Consider the following 16,615-nt stretch of genomic DNA (forward strand, 5'->3'; position numbering starts at 1 on the left):
GTTAATGTCAGAAGCACCTCAGAAGGGTGGAGGAAGAAGCATCATACCATAATCCCCTCTGTGACAGTAAATCACATAACATGGCTGGTGAGGAAATGGAAACTAGACCACTGGTTTACCAAAACAGCATACCAGCAACTTCATACTGTCTTTGGATCATAATAAACCTCTAGGCAATGTTTTTGGAGCTCTTATACACTTCATCTAATCTGATCTTAAATATCAAGATTCGAGTCTCAGGTTTGATTGAAAATCAACATATAAAAGCATTGCCAGAGAAACACTTTGCCCTTGGAAAGATTTACAACAGTGAAATTTAAAAATACCTGTGTAATCTGTCAAACTTTTTTGATTAACTCTTGAGCACTATGGTCAAAATCAAATGTAGCATTTAACTTGAAATAAATGATAACCTATGACAAAAACATAAGTTTGAACACTAACCCTATGTTTTGCTAGTTACACATTTTTCCTTAGAAATTATAGTTTAGTGAAAGCAAGTTAATTTTAAGGTTCCCTATCAGAATACAGTTTTTTTCTTAAGAGCAATAAGAAAGGTTTTCATCATTCATTCTTTACCTTTTCAAAGTCAACCACAATGAAGAAAGGAGTCTCACAGATGTAGACGAGAGTAGGCCACCCCAGTAGGCAGTACATGTTCCGAACAGAAAAAGAATCAAAGATACAAGGGGGAAACACATACTCTGACTAGTTAAAACGATGGCATCTAATTCTGGTAACAATAACATATCCCAATATTCTTTAAACCATTTGTATCTGTGGATAAAAGAAAACATACAAAAAATAAAAGCAAATAATACAATAAAAGCAAAAAAAAACCCCAACAACTCCCATTAAAGGAGTTAATATTTGAAGTGTTTGATCATTCACTACAGTTCCCAGAGTACCATGATATTTCATTTATAATTATACTGAAAAAACAAACTTCAATTCCTGATAGGAAACTACTGAGTCTAGTGATCTTCAAGAATCTGAGTCTCAAGTCTCAATGCAGCTTTACTGCTCTCATTGATCCTTGTAATGAAGTAATAACTGGTCTTTTTTTAAAGTTAGAAAGCCAAGAGCTAGTTATAAAGACAGAAGAAAAGATATCTAAGTAATGGTTTTTAACCAAACAAAACCAAAAACAAAACCTGAATAAATTAAGAATGCAATGTTAAGTAGGGTAGAGAGATCTAAAATATACTTTGTATGGGAAGTAATAAAAAGTGTTCTGAGGCACTGTTTCACCAATAACGTATATTGTTTTGTGTCCATGAATCTGGGATACCCAAAGCTCATGTACCACATATATTCTTTTGAAAATGTTAAAGTCCTGGTATATTTATAGTCTAAATTTAGACTGATATATGTGTATATATATTATATATATAAGTTCAATAATTACTTCTAAACTATTGAAGTAAATGTTGATGTACTTATTAGGCCTTTGCCTAAGAGAAAAAGTCCATTTAATAAAACAAGTCAATTGCCTTATTTGTATGGAAATTTATCCTTCATATTTGAGCCAAACATAATACTTTACATATAAAACAAAATTAAAATCATTATCACAGATAATAAAACTTACCCCAACAGAAACTTAACCATAATTACAAAAGGATCAACTTTGTATGGTTTGGCTTCTTTATCCAACATAGCAGCATATTCTAAGCAGTGACCTAGTGATTTTAAAGAAAATTATATGTAGTAGAGAATTCACAGTAATTAAGTATGAGACATATGCTGCATTGTTCATAAGAGCAACATATTTCATGTCGTAGAAAGCAAAGGTCTGTATTACTATCACAGATACTCTTCTCAAAAGATTAAAAATTACCCTAATTTGAAAGACAAATCAAAACTACAATAAGGTACCACCTCACACTGGTCAGAATGGCCATCATTAAAAACTCTACAAATAGTAAATGCTGGAGAGGATGTGGAGAAAAGGGAACCCTGCTACACTGTTGGTGGGATTGTAAATTGGTGTAGCCACTATGGGAAACAGTATGGAGGTTCCTCAAGGAACTAAAAAATAGAAATAACATATGATCCAGCAATCCCACTCCTGGGTATATATCCAGACAAAACTCTAATTCAAAAAGATACATGCACCCCTATGTTCATAGCAGCACTATTCACTATAGTCAAGATGTGGAAACAACCTAAATGTCCATCAACAGACGAATAAAGATGTGGTACATATATATAATGAGATATTAGCCATAAAAAGAACAAAATAATGCCATTTGCAGTAATGTGGATGCAACTAGAGATTATCATACTGAGTGAAGTCAGTCAGAAAAAGAAAGACAAATATATGATAGCACTTATATGTGGAATCTAAAATATGACACAAATGAACCAACCTATGAAACAGAAACAGACTCACGGACATAGAGAACAGACTTGTGGTTACCAAGGGGGAGGGGGTTGGGGGAGGGATGGAGTGGGATTTTGGGATTAGCAGATTGAAGCTTTTATATATAGAATGGACAAACAACAAGGTCCTAATGTACAGCACAGAGAACTATATATCCTATGAAAAACCAAAATGGAAAAGAATATAAAAAAGAATGTATATATATATTTGTGTATAACTGAATCACTTTGCTGTACAGCAGACATTAACACATTATAAATCAACTATATATCAATTAAGAAAAGTTAAATAAAAGAAAAAAAATAAACATAAACCTACCATAAAAATTTACTCTAATTTACTGGTTCTCATACAAAAGTACATAGCCAATCACCATTTGTGGAACAAATTCAGGAAGCCAAGGCTATGGTTTTATCATTTGCATTTTTACAAAGCTCCACAGGTGACCTATTTTTAAAAAACCGTTTTACTGAGATATAATTCTTATAACTCAAAATTCATCCAGTTAAAATGTATCCAATTCAGTGGTTTTTTGTATATTCATAGAGTGTGCATTAACAACCACAGTCAGTCTTAAAACATTTTCATTACTCCCCAAAGAAACTGTTCCCCTTAACTGTCACCTCCAATGCCTCCCCATTCCTAGGCAACCACTAATCTACTTTCTGTCTCTATAGATTGGCTCACTCTGAAGATTTCATAAAAATGGAATCATATAATATGTGGTCCTTTGTGACTGACTCCTTCAACTTAGCATATTTCCAAGATTCATCTATCTTGTAGCATTCAGCACATTATCTGTTCATCAGTTGACCGACGTTTTGGTTGTTTCCACTTTTTGGCTATTATAAACAGTGTTTAGTGTGGATGTGTGTTTTCAGTTCTCTTGGGTCTATACCCAGGAGTAGAGTTGCTGAGTCATATGGTAACTCTGTTTAACCTTTTGATGAACTGCCAGACTGCTTTCCAAAACAGCTATACCATTTTACGTTCCTACTAACAGTATACAGAAGGTTGCAATTCTACAAATCCTCATTAACACTTGTTATTATCTAAATACCCATTCCAGTGATTTCTAACAAGCATTTTTGGTTCAGAACTACTTCTTTAATTGACTTGAGACACGATCCCATACTTAAGTCCTCTAGATTTACCAATATCATATATCCCCAGGGTCTCTGTGGACTATCTAGGTATAAATCCCAAATGTTTGAAAATCAGTTGTCAAGTCACTTAAAACTAAGAGGAATGAGGTGTCTCTTTTAAATTTCCAAAAATTATATTCAAGTGTAGGAGATGTCATATTGCCAGAATAGTCTTTTAATTAAAAGGTTGGATCTGAGCAGATCACATTAAACGTTGCTTACTTCTTCTTGGAATATAATAGGTTAAATCAGGTTAAAGTGAACACTAAAGGCAGACTTGAAACTGCAAAAAAGTCACTGAAAGGAAACGAGTAGCTGTGAAAGGATCTGGCACCATGGAAATGGTGGAGGGGATTTTTGGACTACTTTTGTCCCCACTTTCTTTCCCTCTTGCCTCCTCTGATTATCATTGTACAAGCCCGGCAAGTGTGTGAGGTTCCTGGGAAATGGTTCTAACTGCTATACTCTAGAGAGGGCTTTGTCCAATGTACTATACAGTCTATATTTTCTTCTCCAGATCCATGTTCTACCCTTTACTTTGCTCTGAACTCTGGGAGGCTGACTCTGATGAACTGGCTTCTAGTCGGGTTCAGTGAACGAGAAGCACTGGCAGATAGGATAGAAGGAAATAAAGTTAGTGTGTTTATTTCCCTGCCTCCTCCCTGCTGAGCCACACGCTGACAGTGGTCACAGCACTTCTGTACCCAAGGCTCAGGTGCAGTACTGCTGCTCTCTCCTACAGCTCTCTAGCTTTGCTCCCTCCCTGGCCCTGATACCTAGGAGTATCAGAGGGCTCTGTTGCTAATTAGGTATTTTATCATTTGTTGTTGGTTTCCCTTAACCCTGTACATACCTTTGAAATAGTCCCTTCAATTAAACTCTTAATTATTCCATTCAGTGTAGCAAGTCCTAAATGATACAGTTGATACAGCCCAAATATTACACTCAATGTCGACTATGTGCTTGGCCCTATGTCAGGCACCGGGGATAGAATGGAGAACAAAATCCCTGTCCACCAGTTTCTATCTCTTAAGAGATCCTCAGAACAGAGGGAATAAACTTTAGACACAAGGGTATAAAATGGAGAAAACAAGTAAGGAATTTTCTTGGTAATCTCTTAAAACTTAAGAGGATCTCAAACTCCTGTAACCTTGAGAGAGAAGGGTTGTGAATTTTCAAGAAATCGATGTGTCTTCATTAGCTACACGTAGGATAAAAAAAGTAGTAATGAAGCATAGAGGGAGGGAGGAATAGAAACATTCTTACCTGTTGAGAAAAGAGAGTATAACTGTCCTCCATAAGCAAGAAGGATACTAGATATAACATAGGCAGGAAGAGCTCCACCATGAAATCTAACTACCTAGAAAACAGGCAAATCAATGGGCAACTTCTGAATGTTCATGTTAATGAAATAAATATACTTTCACATGAAATAAAAAAGTTGTTTTTCACTTTATACATTCTCTGACATGACTAAAAGATATCTTGAGTAATGGGTATAAAAATTCTAAGCAAAATAAATGCTAAGAATATATGGCATATTAGAAACATGTTATCTGAATTTTTCATCAAAGGCATAATAGAGGCAATATATAATTGTGTAGCATATGCTACAAAATTTTTTACAAGGAATGTTTATTGAGCATTTAATATATTCCAGGTATAATACTAAACATCTCTTATATGCATTATCTCATGCTCTCCTCCCCAAAATCCTTTCACATAGTTCTTATCCCGATTTTACAGATGAAGAAATTCAGGTACAGGGGGCCCAAGTAACTTGCACAATTAAGAGACAAGCAAGTTACTTACTTACTTGTTACCTCTCTTTGCTCTTAACAGTAAGACAGGGACGATAATAGTACTTACCTTAGAGGTGGTTTTAAGGATTTAAACATGCTCATTTGTGTAAAGCATTTAGAATATTAACTTGAACATGATAAACTATCAAAAATATGAGCTGCTATTGTTAGGCTTTTATGTCCTTCACCATCTTTGGAAATCTTGTGGAATGGAATTTAGCTCAAAGCCTAAGTTCATAACCATTATGTGATAGCACCTCAAGTCATTCTATCAGCTGATCCAATCTCCATAAAAAACATACATATAACAAAAACATAGTGTAAGTTCTTCTTTTGATGTTAAAGTTTTAAAAGGAAATTACTTTAAAGCATGTTCTCCAATCCACAGAATTTTTAAGAAAATGTACAGACTCCCCTGTCAATCTAATGAGAACTATGGAAATGAATGCTTACACAAAATGTTAAGTAAAATTTCAGCAAGTTCAAGGTCTCCCTGAAGCTCCTCTGTGGATTCCCAGATTAAAATTGGTAAGACTCAAAAAACATAAAGCTCATACTCATGATTTATAGTTTGTAGCTTTGAGTGAAAGGAGAGGAGAGTTGAGTGAAAGGGAAAAGGTCATTTTCCCACCTATTACTAAATGATGCTCACTGCCTGCTAATGACATGCTAGGAAATATATAGCATACTTTAGTTATTAAGTGTGTTGGAAGGATAGTTAGGTAGCATAACAGGCTCAGAGTCATACTCCTGAGTTTAGACTACAGATTTGCCTTTCACTAGCTCTTAGGCAACTTATTTTACCCCTCCTTCTCTCTAGGCCCTTATCAGTAAAATGGAGTTAAATAGCACTATCTCACAGGGAGTTTGAGGCTTCAAAGTGTTCATTTGTGTAAATCATTTGTAATAGTAACTGGCACAAGTAGGTGATCAGAAAATATTCACTGTTATTATTAACCTTTAATGCCCTTCACTGTTTTCAGGAATCTTTTAAGAGGTCCTACATAAAATTTCTTTTTAATGACTGAGTGTCACTGTTATGAGTAGTAAATATGACACTGGGCCACAGATACAACAATCAACAATCATAAACTGGCCTCCATGGGTCATATTCAAATTGCATACGTGCTTCATTTGGTTTAGTATTTGGCATAGTATTTCTTTACATTTTGAATTCGATGCCAACATTGAAAAATTAAAATATTTTATCTAAAAATTCAGATTTCTAGTTTCTCTTAAAATCTAAAGATTGGGCAACACTGGGCAACATTCCTACATGGAAATGATTTACTAAGAGTTTAAATAATTCTCTTGAGAAAACAACTTTCAGTTTATTTTGTCTTCTTTTTCATAAGAGTAGACTAACCAATATGTAAGTACATTTTCCTCTTTCCTTTTTCTAAAAAAAAAAAATTAATTTTATGAAAAAATTATTTAATCAAAGGTTAAAGATTCTCCTAAGTGGTTTCTCTTTAGTCCTCTTTCCAGTCTTCTTTGACTGAATCAGTTAACACTGAAAATATGTATGATTTTAAAAAGATAAATAAGATATACAAAACCTAATTCATTCTCCTATTGTTCTCAAGCTAAATTTTGAAACAAACATGAAGGAAGAGCACCTTATATCATTCCAAACATTTGAGGACTTATCTCAATTGCCATGAATTCTTCAACATTTAAAAAAGTACCTACCTCTGATCCTGCAACACCCACACATCATCATTTTTTAGAAAAATTTCCATGTCTAAACAAGACTATTAGTCTGGGTGTGTTTTTGTTTCTTTGTTTGTTTGTTTGCAGTACGTGGGCCTCTCACTGTTGTGAGAGGATTCTCACAACATCGGCAGGTGGACTCTCAATCACCGTGCCACCAGGGAAGCCTTAGTCTGGGTTTTTTTGGTGTACATATAATTACACCTGATTATACAGTATCAAGCAAACTTGACTTTTCTTGTCACTAATCTGAATTCTGAGCCCCAGGGATGATATGGATAAGAGAGTGTGCTATATCCTCAGCCATACCACCATGTACAGTGACATACTAAAAATACAATAGCATGAATTCTTCCCTTTTATTCCAAGATCTTGGAATAAGATTTAATTTTTCTTAATAATTGATCTCTTAACATTTTAGAGTATTTATTATAACTATCCATGATGCTATTTTCCAAGTTACACTAACATTTAATCTTCTCTTTCTAATGTAGCACAAAATTTTTACACATTAGCTTAGAATTCTAATGTTCACAAATTTAATAATAATCACAATCTAGTTCTTACCAAGTTGTTGTCAGGATCAAATGAGATAACATACATAAAAAGTTTCTGGGGTCTTCCCTGGTGGCGCAGTGGTTGAGAATCCGCCTGCCGATGCAGGGGACACGGGTTCGTGTCCCGGTCTGGGAGGATCCCACATGCAGCGGAGCGGCTGGGCCCATGAGCCATGGCCGCTGAGCCTGCGCGTCCGGAGCCTGTGCTCCACAACGGGAGAGGCCACAACAGTGAGGCCCGCATACCGCAAAAAAAAAAAAAAAAAAAAAAAAAAAAAAAAAAAAAAAAAGTTTCTGATTTACTTTTAACTTGTGAGTTTTATTATAATTATAGAATTAAATAACTTAAAAATCCTGCTATGCCTACACTGCAAAACATACCAGACCAAAAAAATAAAGTGAAAGTAATAAAAGACACAATAAAATTTTTAGTGAATTTTAAAACTATAATTTCTCTGACTAATCAGTATTATCTATTTATGTCCGGATTGCACAATTCTGCAAATTATAATTATGTTGAATAATAATATAGTAGTTCTACAACTTGATAAATTATTTTTGTAACACTATTTGCCTATTAATTTAAGATACTCCCCAAATGAATTTAACCTATTTCAGCATGTTTATTTATTTATTTTTTTGCGATATGCGGGCCTCTCACTGTTGTGGTCTCTCCCGTTGCGGAGCACAGGTTCCAGACACGCAGGCTCAGCGGTCATGGCTCACGGGCCTAGCCACTCCGCACCATGTGGGATCTTCCCAGACCTGGGCATGAACCCATGTCCCCTGCATCGGCAGGCGGACTCTTAAACACTGCACCACCAGGGAAGCCCTATTTTTAATATAATTTACTTTTACCTTTTACAAACTGAGCTTGCACAACATAAAAAATTCTTGGAAAAAGCTCATTTATATGACAGAGCCTACAGATTTTATTGGATTATGAATTATAGCATCGTATGAGCAACATGAAATCTTAATATGATATCCATTTAGCCAAAAATATTAATTTTCTTGAAAATCAGGAATCAACTTTCATTTTTAGGAAGTAGCAAACATGAAAGCATCACCTTAAAGCCAGGGGTGGCCAACTATGGCCTGTGTGCCAAGAATGGCTTTCAGATTTTATTAATGTGAGAAAAAGAAGAAAAAGGAGAAAGAAGAAAAAAGAAGTAGCTGCAGTAGTGGCAGCAGTGGCAAGAGACTATATATGGTCTGCTGAAATATTAATATCTGGTGCTTTACAGAAAACGTTTACAAACCCTGCCTTACAGTTTCTATTCACAAGGCAATAAATAATCGACAAGGAGTCTCTCTTACCTGTCCAAGTATTTGTGAAAAGGAAGTCTTAACTGTCACCTAGTTTAAAACAATTATTAAAAAAAGGTTATTTTCCCTAAACTCTAGTTCACATTTTATTAAACTGAGCACTAAACATAACCATTAATTTTTTTATAATGATGAACCTAAAGGTACTCAAGATCTTAAAAGAATTCTCTGAACCATAAACATTTAATTTGTATCAACTGTGGCTTTGCTGTTCAATATTTTTTCTGTAATCTAATTCTTTCCCAATTGGATAAATTCTATGATATATGGTATCATATGATACCGTGATATGTGGTAACCCTTTACTAACTAGAATATTTAATTAATCAGAATATCTTATTACCAGATCATACAAGCTAAAGGAATTTATTGAATGACTGAGTCAGAAACTATACGTATGTTTGCTGAAAAATTAAGCACAAATTAATCAACTTACTTATGTAACTCGTACTTTAACATCTCAAACCTACAATCGTATGGTACTAAATATAGTTAAGCTAAACCACTTCTGAGTAAATTTCATTAAAATAGGTTTCACATGATATAATACCAGGAACAAACAGATCACATGTAATAAAATTTGAGCCAAAACAACACTTTAAAAAGAAATTCATCATTAATTATCTCTGCCATAAATATACCTCTTTTGATATTAGGAAGTCTGGGAAAAGGAAATTCATCTTTCATAGAAAAGCTGTAAAATAACTATATTTTGTCAATATATGGACTTTTTAAAAAAATAAAGTATTTGTAAAAATATGGACATTAAGAGAACGTGCAGTACAGCCAAATTATTAACACAATTCTTTCTATCTCTATAGTAATATTAGAAATATGAAGCCACAAGCTGAAAACCATTATAACCCTGCAAAATCCTTCAATGCTAGAAACAGAAAGCAAGATATCAAAGCATTAATAAATTCCATGAAATCTAAAAAAACTCATAGGTCAAACTGAAGCTTGTAGGACAGATTATATTCACTTGACCCACCAATTCTAGTTTACCCTAAGAAAGTTAGCTCTAATAAAGAATCCAAATTAAAGCAACTGAGTAGAAATAAGATATTTCACGTAAACCAAAATCACCATTGAAATGTATACTTCAAGCGCTTAAATCTGGAATCCCTAGAAGCTGGTATGTTCTTATACAAAGAGGAACTCTTTTAGTTCATGAATCTATATGTAAATAAAATGTTACTCTCGAGTCCATTTCCCTTCTCTCAGTGCAAAGAGATCTAATGTGATTGTAAAACAAACCCAACAGGTACTAAATTGCACATATTAATGATTAATGGAGCTTAAAATAATGAGTGAAAAGAAGATCCTTAAGCTTATCCAGTAGTGCTGGAAAATATATATCATGCCAGTTACTGCAGTATAGCCATGTCAGTTGATTTCATGAAGTTCTTCAATTCATGGAGGATTCTGGACTTTGGGCTTCCAAACTGAGACGGTTAATCTGCAGTCTCAGTTTTTATTTTATTTTCTATTACTTATTAAGATACATATTTTCAATGGTCCAGCTAAGGAAATACTGAGGTGGTGCTAACAGGCAAAATGGAGACTATTTAAAGTATCATAAGTAACTAACTCTCTCATATTAATTGGCTTTTGCATCACCATATATCTGAGGCAAACATAAAAATATATTTTGTTTATTCTATAACTAAATCCTAAAAATTAAGCAAACATATAACTTACCTCATACTGACAGTCTGATGATGTATACATTTTTAATAATGCTACATGGCTGTCATTTTCTGGTTGAGCAATATGGAGTTTCACAGAAATTTCTGTGGAAGATGGAACCCTGAAAAGATAAATATCAGTTCTCAAATACAAAATGCTGTGAAATAACCATGGCTAAGTCAATCCTCAGCACAACACAGTGAAATAACGTAAGGAGGCTAGATGCCACACGTTACTATGGATTGACACTTTTCCAGTCATATCACAGCTCCTTCTAGGACACAGAAATTGGGGGGAGAAGGGTTCATGTCTGAAGCAAGTAAGGTTTAAATTCTAGATCGCTTAAATAAGAATACTATATGGTATCTTATATTATATTATCTTACGGGCACAATGTTACATAAAGGATACCTACATTTTACTAAGAGGCCCTGTAATAATTTCTCTAAAATTTTATTATGATTTAAATAAACAGACTAAGTAGAATATGTATTATTCAAAAACAACAAAGTTTAAGGTAAATTCTTTCATATACTTACTGTGCAATGGTTAGTGAATCTTCATAAGACCAGGGAATATGAAGTCTATAGATACTAGTAATTTCTTCTGTGGAAACATAAAGGAAATATGTATTACTAACCTTATGTTACTAAGGTTACTACTATAATACCTAACTATTTACACAATACTCGTTTCATTAAAAAATAATTTACACAATACTCATTTCATTAAAAAATAATCAGTAAGAGTTATATCACACAATAAATTATGGAGAATTAATTAATAATAATGTTTAATAAGACCTACAAGATATTAGAGCTTATGGGAAGTATAAGAAACTGGAAAAACATTAAACAGCTAAATCTCAATTATTACTACAATAAAACAGCAAGATATACAGTATTTTTAAAACGTAGATATTTAAACTGAAACAGACGAAGATGCTTACTGTTAAGAAAGGGTCTATGTTAAATCCATTTGGAAATATAAACAGCTTTTCTATTATCATATATTTAATATTAATTTACATAAAATATATGGAAAAATAAGTATTACAGAAAATTCAAGTGAAGACCTAATGATTCTTCAAATGACAATACTATTTTTTCAGAAATACACTTACCTTTCACTCCTGAGCACTTGCTTACCACGTTGATTTTAAAAGCTTGGTATATCTAATAGAGTTTGACCACAAAAATTAAAAAAAAACAAGTTTATAAGTTTGTTTAACTAAACAGTAAAGTAAAATCAAGTCCTGTTATTGTCAAGATAATTAATTACCTGTCCAAAGTTCAGAAGCTCTATATTATAGAACAGGCCACTTGTATTTAATATCACTTTCCTTGAAGACAATCCTATTGAATTAAAAGCACTGTATTACTTAGAATACCAAAACAATTTTTTTAAAGTACAACAGTACTGATTGCTTAAACAATGTCTAAAATAATGCCAACAGATTTTTAACATTAGAAAAGAGTTTATAGGTTCTTCCTTTCAGTATGGAGGAGTGAACTCCTAAAAATCCAATCCTCCTTCAATAAATTTTGAACAAAGCATAACATTTATAATGACTTTCAATGATATTTATGTGTTTTAAAAAATCACTATATAGTTCCAATTTCAAAAAGGTATGCTTTCTTGGTAGTTTTTTTTTAACATTTTAATAAAATTTTAAAAATAGCATCCACTTACATGTGAATGCCTTTGGATAAGAATATGCAAATCCAAGTGTTCAGATGCTTCTTTGAAAAGAGAAAACAATAAGACAAACCACCACTGTGCAATAGACAGAAAAGGCTTGAAATATTTTACCAAGTATATCACTGAAATTCTATTAATTAAAAAATAAATACTGTATGATGTTAAGATTCTGTCAGTCACATTTAGCACCAGTTAAAACACATAACCAGTTTTTTCATAATGTTGCATTATCATAACTATATTATAGGATGTATACTTGGAGTTAAGAAAAAAAAGACTTAGGAAATTTTATCAACATGTAAACAAATTTGCTAAGTACAAGGCGTACCATTAATCTGTGATTAATAAATCACTTTTAAAACACAATGCTAACTTACACATTCAACTACAAACCATTTTAATGAATACCTAATGTAACCAATATTTTAAAATACATCATTGAATTTAAGGCACCTCAAAATTAACAATAGGAGAAAAACTAGTAAATATGAAGTATACTTCACATTCTACTTAATCTAATTTAAAATACCATTCACTGTGGTACCCTTCTTCACAAGTAAGATGGTCTAACTTTTGGGTGTTTAAAAAATTCTAACAGGAGGAAAGAAATAATTTAAAATTTTGCTTTCCACTATGGCTTCCAAACTGGGGAAATCAGAAGCTGAACACTTTACTAATTAAAAAAAAAATTTTTTTTAGCCTGACTCACACCTTGAAGATTTTAGAAAGAACATCATTATTAAAATGTTGATAGGCCCATTTGGAAGATTGTTTAACATCAACAAATAAGCCACAAGTGTTCGATTGTGCTATAATTTAAAATGTGAGACATTCACCAGTAATCAAAGCATAAATTTCCCTGAATGTTCTCACTTTTAAAACAGTTCAAGTCTTAATTTATTACTAAATCTAAGATATCAAAAGTATTGGTGGACATCAGTTACATACTATTGTCAGAGTATATTTTAGCAACAATAAAAGTTTCATTTTGTCACCTGAAGAAACGAAGACCCATTTTTCTTTTAATAGATTAACTTTAAAATTGCTTAGCATAGAAGCACCTATATCCATTATGTCTACGAAACCAGTTTCCTATCATTATACAGTATTAATCAGTTTAGCTGAGCATAAATTAAAACAAGGAGAATTTGCCTCTATGAACATGGAACTGAATATGGTATGTGTAATCATGGAGTCACAATTACAAAAATTTGAGCTAGGGAGGGCAGATCTCTTATTTTATAAGCTTGCTATTTTTAATGAGGTAGGTGGTTTAGAGTTGTCATTTCTGTATTGTTCTGTGTATTCTTCAACCAAAAAAAAAAAAAGGTGGGGGAGGGATAAAAATCTTAAAGGAAGTTTCCTCTCTCAAGTAACAGATTCTTTTCACGAATGGAATACAAAAGAAAAATATTGATAAAATTGGGCATGCCAAAAGAGCACAAGAGCCAACTTAAAAAGAGTTCCCAACAAACAAAGCTGGAGCAACTTAAGCAAAAAAAAAAAAAAAAAAGTAACAATAGTATTGCATTATAACCCAATAAATAAAATAAATATCCATAAGTCCATAGTGACATAAATAAAAACTGAATAAATGGGGGAAAAGGGACAACTTTCCCTTAGAAAGAATTCCAATAATTATAGAATGCCAGTAATAATTGCTTCAGACTAGATAAACCAATGGATGCTAAAATTAGTGGGTTATTTTGAAGAAAAGCAGGATACTTACACATTCTCAAAGTATCTCCCCCAAGATATTTATTAATCACAAAGAGAAAAGCAAAGCAGTAACTTTACAGTGGAGAAACCTGGCAGACAACTCATTAACCAAGAAGTGATCAAGGTCGACATCATTAGTAATTAGACATAGTGACATCATGTATCCTCTGATATGATACACTGAAAAGTTCACATTGCTCCTGTGATATTCTTGCCCAAAATGCGTAACCTCAATCTAATTATAAGAAAGCATTAGACAAAGCCAAATAGAGAGATATTCTACAAAATAACTGACCTGTACTCTTCAAGGGCCTCAAAGTTATAAAAGACAAAGGAAGACTGACGAACTATCAAAGATCAGAGGAAACTAGGGAGACATGACAACTAAATGCGATATGGGAACCTGGAGAACACTGGTGGAAAATCCAATGAAAACCAAATAAAACTGTAGTTAACAGTATTGTATCAGTGCTAATTTCTTAGTTTTGACAATTTTATTGTTTATGTTAAGGTGAATGAGAGCTATGTGGGAACTCTACTCTTTCTGTGATTTTTCTGTAAGTCTAAAATTATTTCAAAATAAAATTTAAAGAAATATTTAGTTATGTGTATGTTACCACAACAAAAAAAAATGGGAGATATTTAGAGCAATCTTGAAACCTTCAGATGGCAGGTAGTAATTTATATCTTAGAATAAACTTTTTATAAAAAGGGCCTATATGTAGTATAAATTCATGTGGAAACACATACATACAGACAATTACCTGCAAATGTATATGATCACGGATAAGTTTATTTTAAAGTTCATTTCTGGTACTTCTCTCATGGTCCAGGGCTAAAGAATCCGCCTTACAATGCAGGGGATGTGGGTTCGATCCCTGGTCAGGGAACTAAGATCCCATATGCCGTGGGGCAACTAAAGCCCGCGCACCACAACTGCTGAGCTAACGTGCTTCAACGGGAGAGCACACATGCTGCCAACTACAGAGCCCACACGCTCTGGAACCCGTGCGCCACAGCTACAGAGCCCACGGGCCCTGGAGCCTGCACACCACAACTAGAGAGAGAAAACCCACACGCCACAACTAGAGAGAAGACCGTGTACCACAAGAGCCTGGGCGCCACAACAAAAGATCCTGCATACCTCAACGAAGATCCTGCGTGCTGCAACTAAGACCCAACGTGGCCAAAAATAAATGAAATAAATAAATAATAAATATTTAAATAAATAAAGTCTATAAAAAAATAAATAAGGTTCATTTCTCAGAAAATGATTGCTGGCCCAGTTAAAAATCAAACCACTGAGCCATATCACATGGTTATTCTAAGAACTACACTTGAAATACACAAAAACACTTAATGTTAGGGCTTTGCATTATTGCAGCTAACTGGCAAAATAAATCAACACTCTTAAAAATAAAAGCAATTCTTAAGATTTCCAAAATCAAAGTACTTACCAAAGGAAAAAAGATGAGTTACAGGAAGCTGTATGGATCTTGTCTCTTTTTTAAAGAATTCACAATCTACAACAAACTGGAATATAAAACGTTGATTTATTAGGAAAAAATAGAATTAAATTTATAGTAAAATATCTTCACTTGATATTTGAGTAGAAAATAAAAATCTATAAACTTCAGTTTTGAAGAAGGTATTATCTATTATCTATCACACTCTAACCCTGGTTATATTTAGGGGGCATGAATTCCACAAGGAGAGATGCTAAGCTAAGAGAATTTGGTGACAAAGCTTAACTTAACAGATAAATTATTAGAGGGTCATTTCTATAAGAGCAGATGTACAGCAAAGTTTTCTTGCAGCTAGTTTTAGGTGTCTATAGAAGAGGGACCATAAACGATGGATCAAAGCATTAAGAGCCAAGATTAACTCAAGATTAATTAAGAATTTAGGTAATATATCTGAATTCTTTCATACTCAAAAAGAAATGTGATTTTGTTACATCTTTTTAAAAACTGCATATTTAGTATGTTTCAGCAGTCTAATTAGACTACAAAAGGCTTTTGGAGACATACTGCCATTCATCTACAGATGGCTAATGTTATTCATGTAAGATTATTTCAGGCTAAACAGAGATCAATAAATGGAAAAGAGATTCACTATGTACAAAGAAAAAAAAAACACTATCTCAAAAAAAGTGAACCTAAAATGTGACATCTGCATCACTGCAATTTCTGTAATGACACTTCTTATCTAATAACATTTCTACAGTGGCATAATGAACTTTGCTCTCAGCTGTCTACAATAAGAACAGTTTCATTAAAATCATTTCCACAATCCAACCAAATTACTCTGATCTATTTATATGAGCTGAGGAAGAAATTACTCGGACGCCTAACTGTAGCTAGCAAGTAGTTTGCTGTCTACAATAAGTAGAAATCAGTGGGATCTATCCTAGGCTTTTCCAGTAAGTACACCTTGGATTGTATTTTAAGCTGTTACGTTGTTTGCCTCTTGGGTGGAGTTTTGGCTGTTTTTGAAAATGAAAAACAGATGAGGGAAAATGCTATTAGAATGTACACACACGAGGGAATAAAAGAAAAAAACTAAGGGGCTCTG

General features: G+C 33.3%; 1 protein-coding gene across 2 annotated transcripts in view; it reads right to left on the reverse strand.

Moving 5' to 3' along the window:
• Nucleotides 1–16,615, reverse strand: part of PGAP1 (post-GPI attachment to proteins inositol deacylase 1) — a 68,864-nt gene that overhangs the window by 8,593 nt on the left and 43,656 nt on the right. Inside the window, exons 14-22 of one of the 2 annotated variants that reach the window (XM_067026490.1) lie at nt 15,499–15,574; nt 11,903–11,976; nt 11,745–11,796; nt 11,161–11,224; nt 10,634–10,742; nt 8,924–8,962; nt 4,798–4,891; nt 1,592–1,682; nt 580–777 (exon numbers count right to left, since the gene is read on the reverse strand). In XM_067026490.1, coding sequence (XP_066882591.1) covers nt 580–777; nt 1,592–1,682; nt 4,798–4,891; nt 8,924–8,962; nt 10,634–10,742; nt 11,161–11,224; nt 11,745–11,796; nt 11,903–11,976; nt 15,499–15,574 — 797 coding nt within the window. Of the gene's footprint in view, nt 1–579; nt 778–1,591; nt 1,683–4,797; nt 4,892–8,923; nt 8,963–10,633; nt 10,743–11,160; nt 11,228–11,744; nt 11,797–11,902; nt 11,977–15,498; nt 15,575–16,615 lie in introns of both variants that reach the window. The other variant, XM_059052404.2, reaches the window with a different exon arrangement.

Source organism: Kogia breviceps, chromosome 2 (genome assembly GCF_026419965.1).
Source record: "Kogia breviceps isolate mKogBre1 chromosome 2, mKogBre1 haplotype 1, whole genome shotgun sequence".
Classification (NCBI taxonomy): Eukaryota; Metazoa; Chordata; class Mammalia; order Artiodactyla; family Physeteridae; genus Kogia; species Kogia breviceps.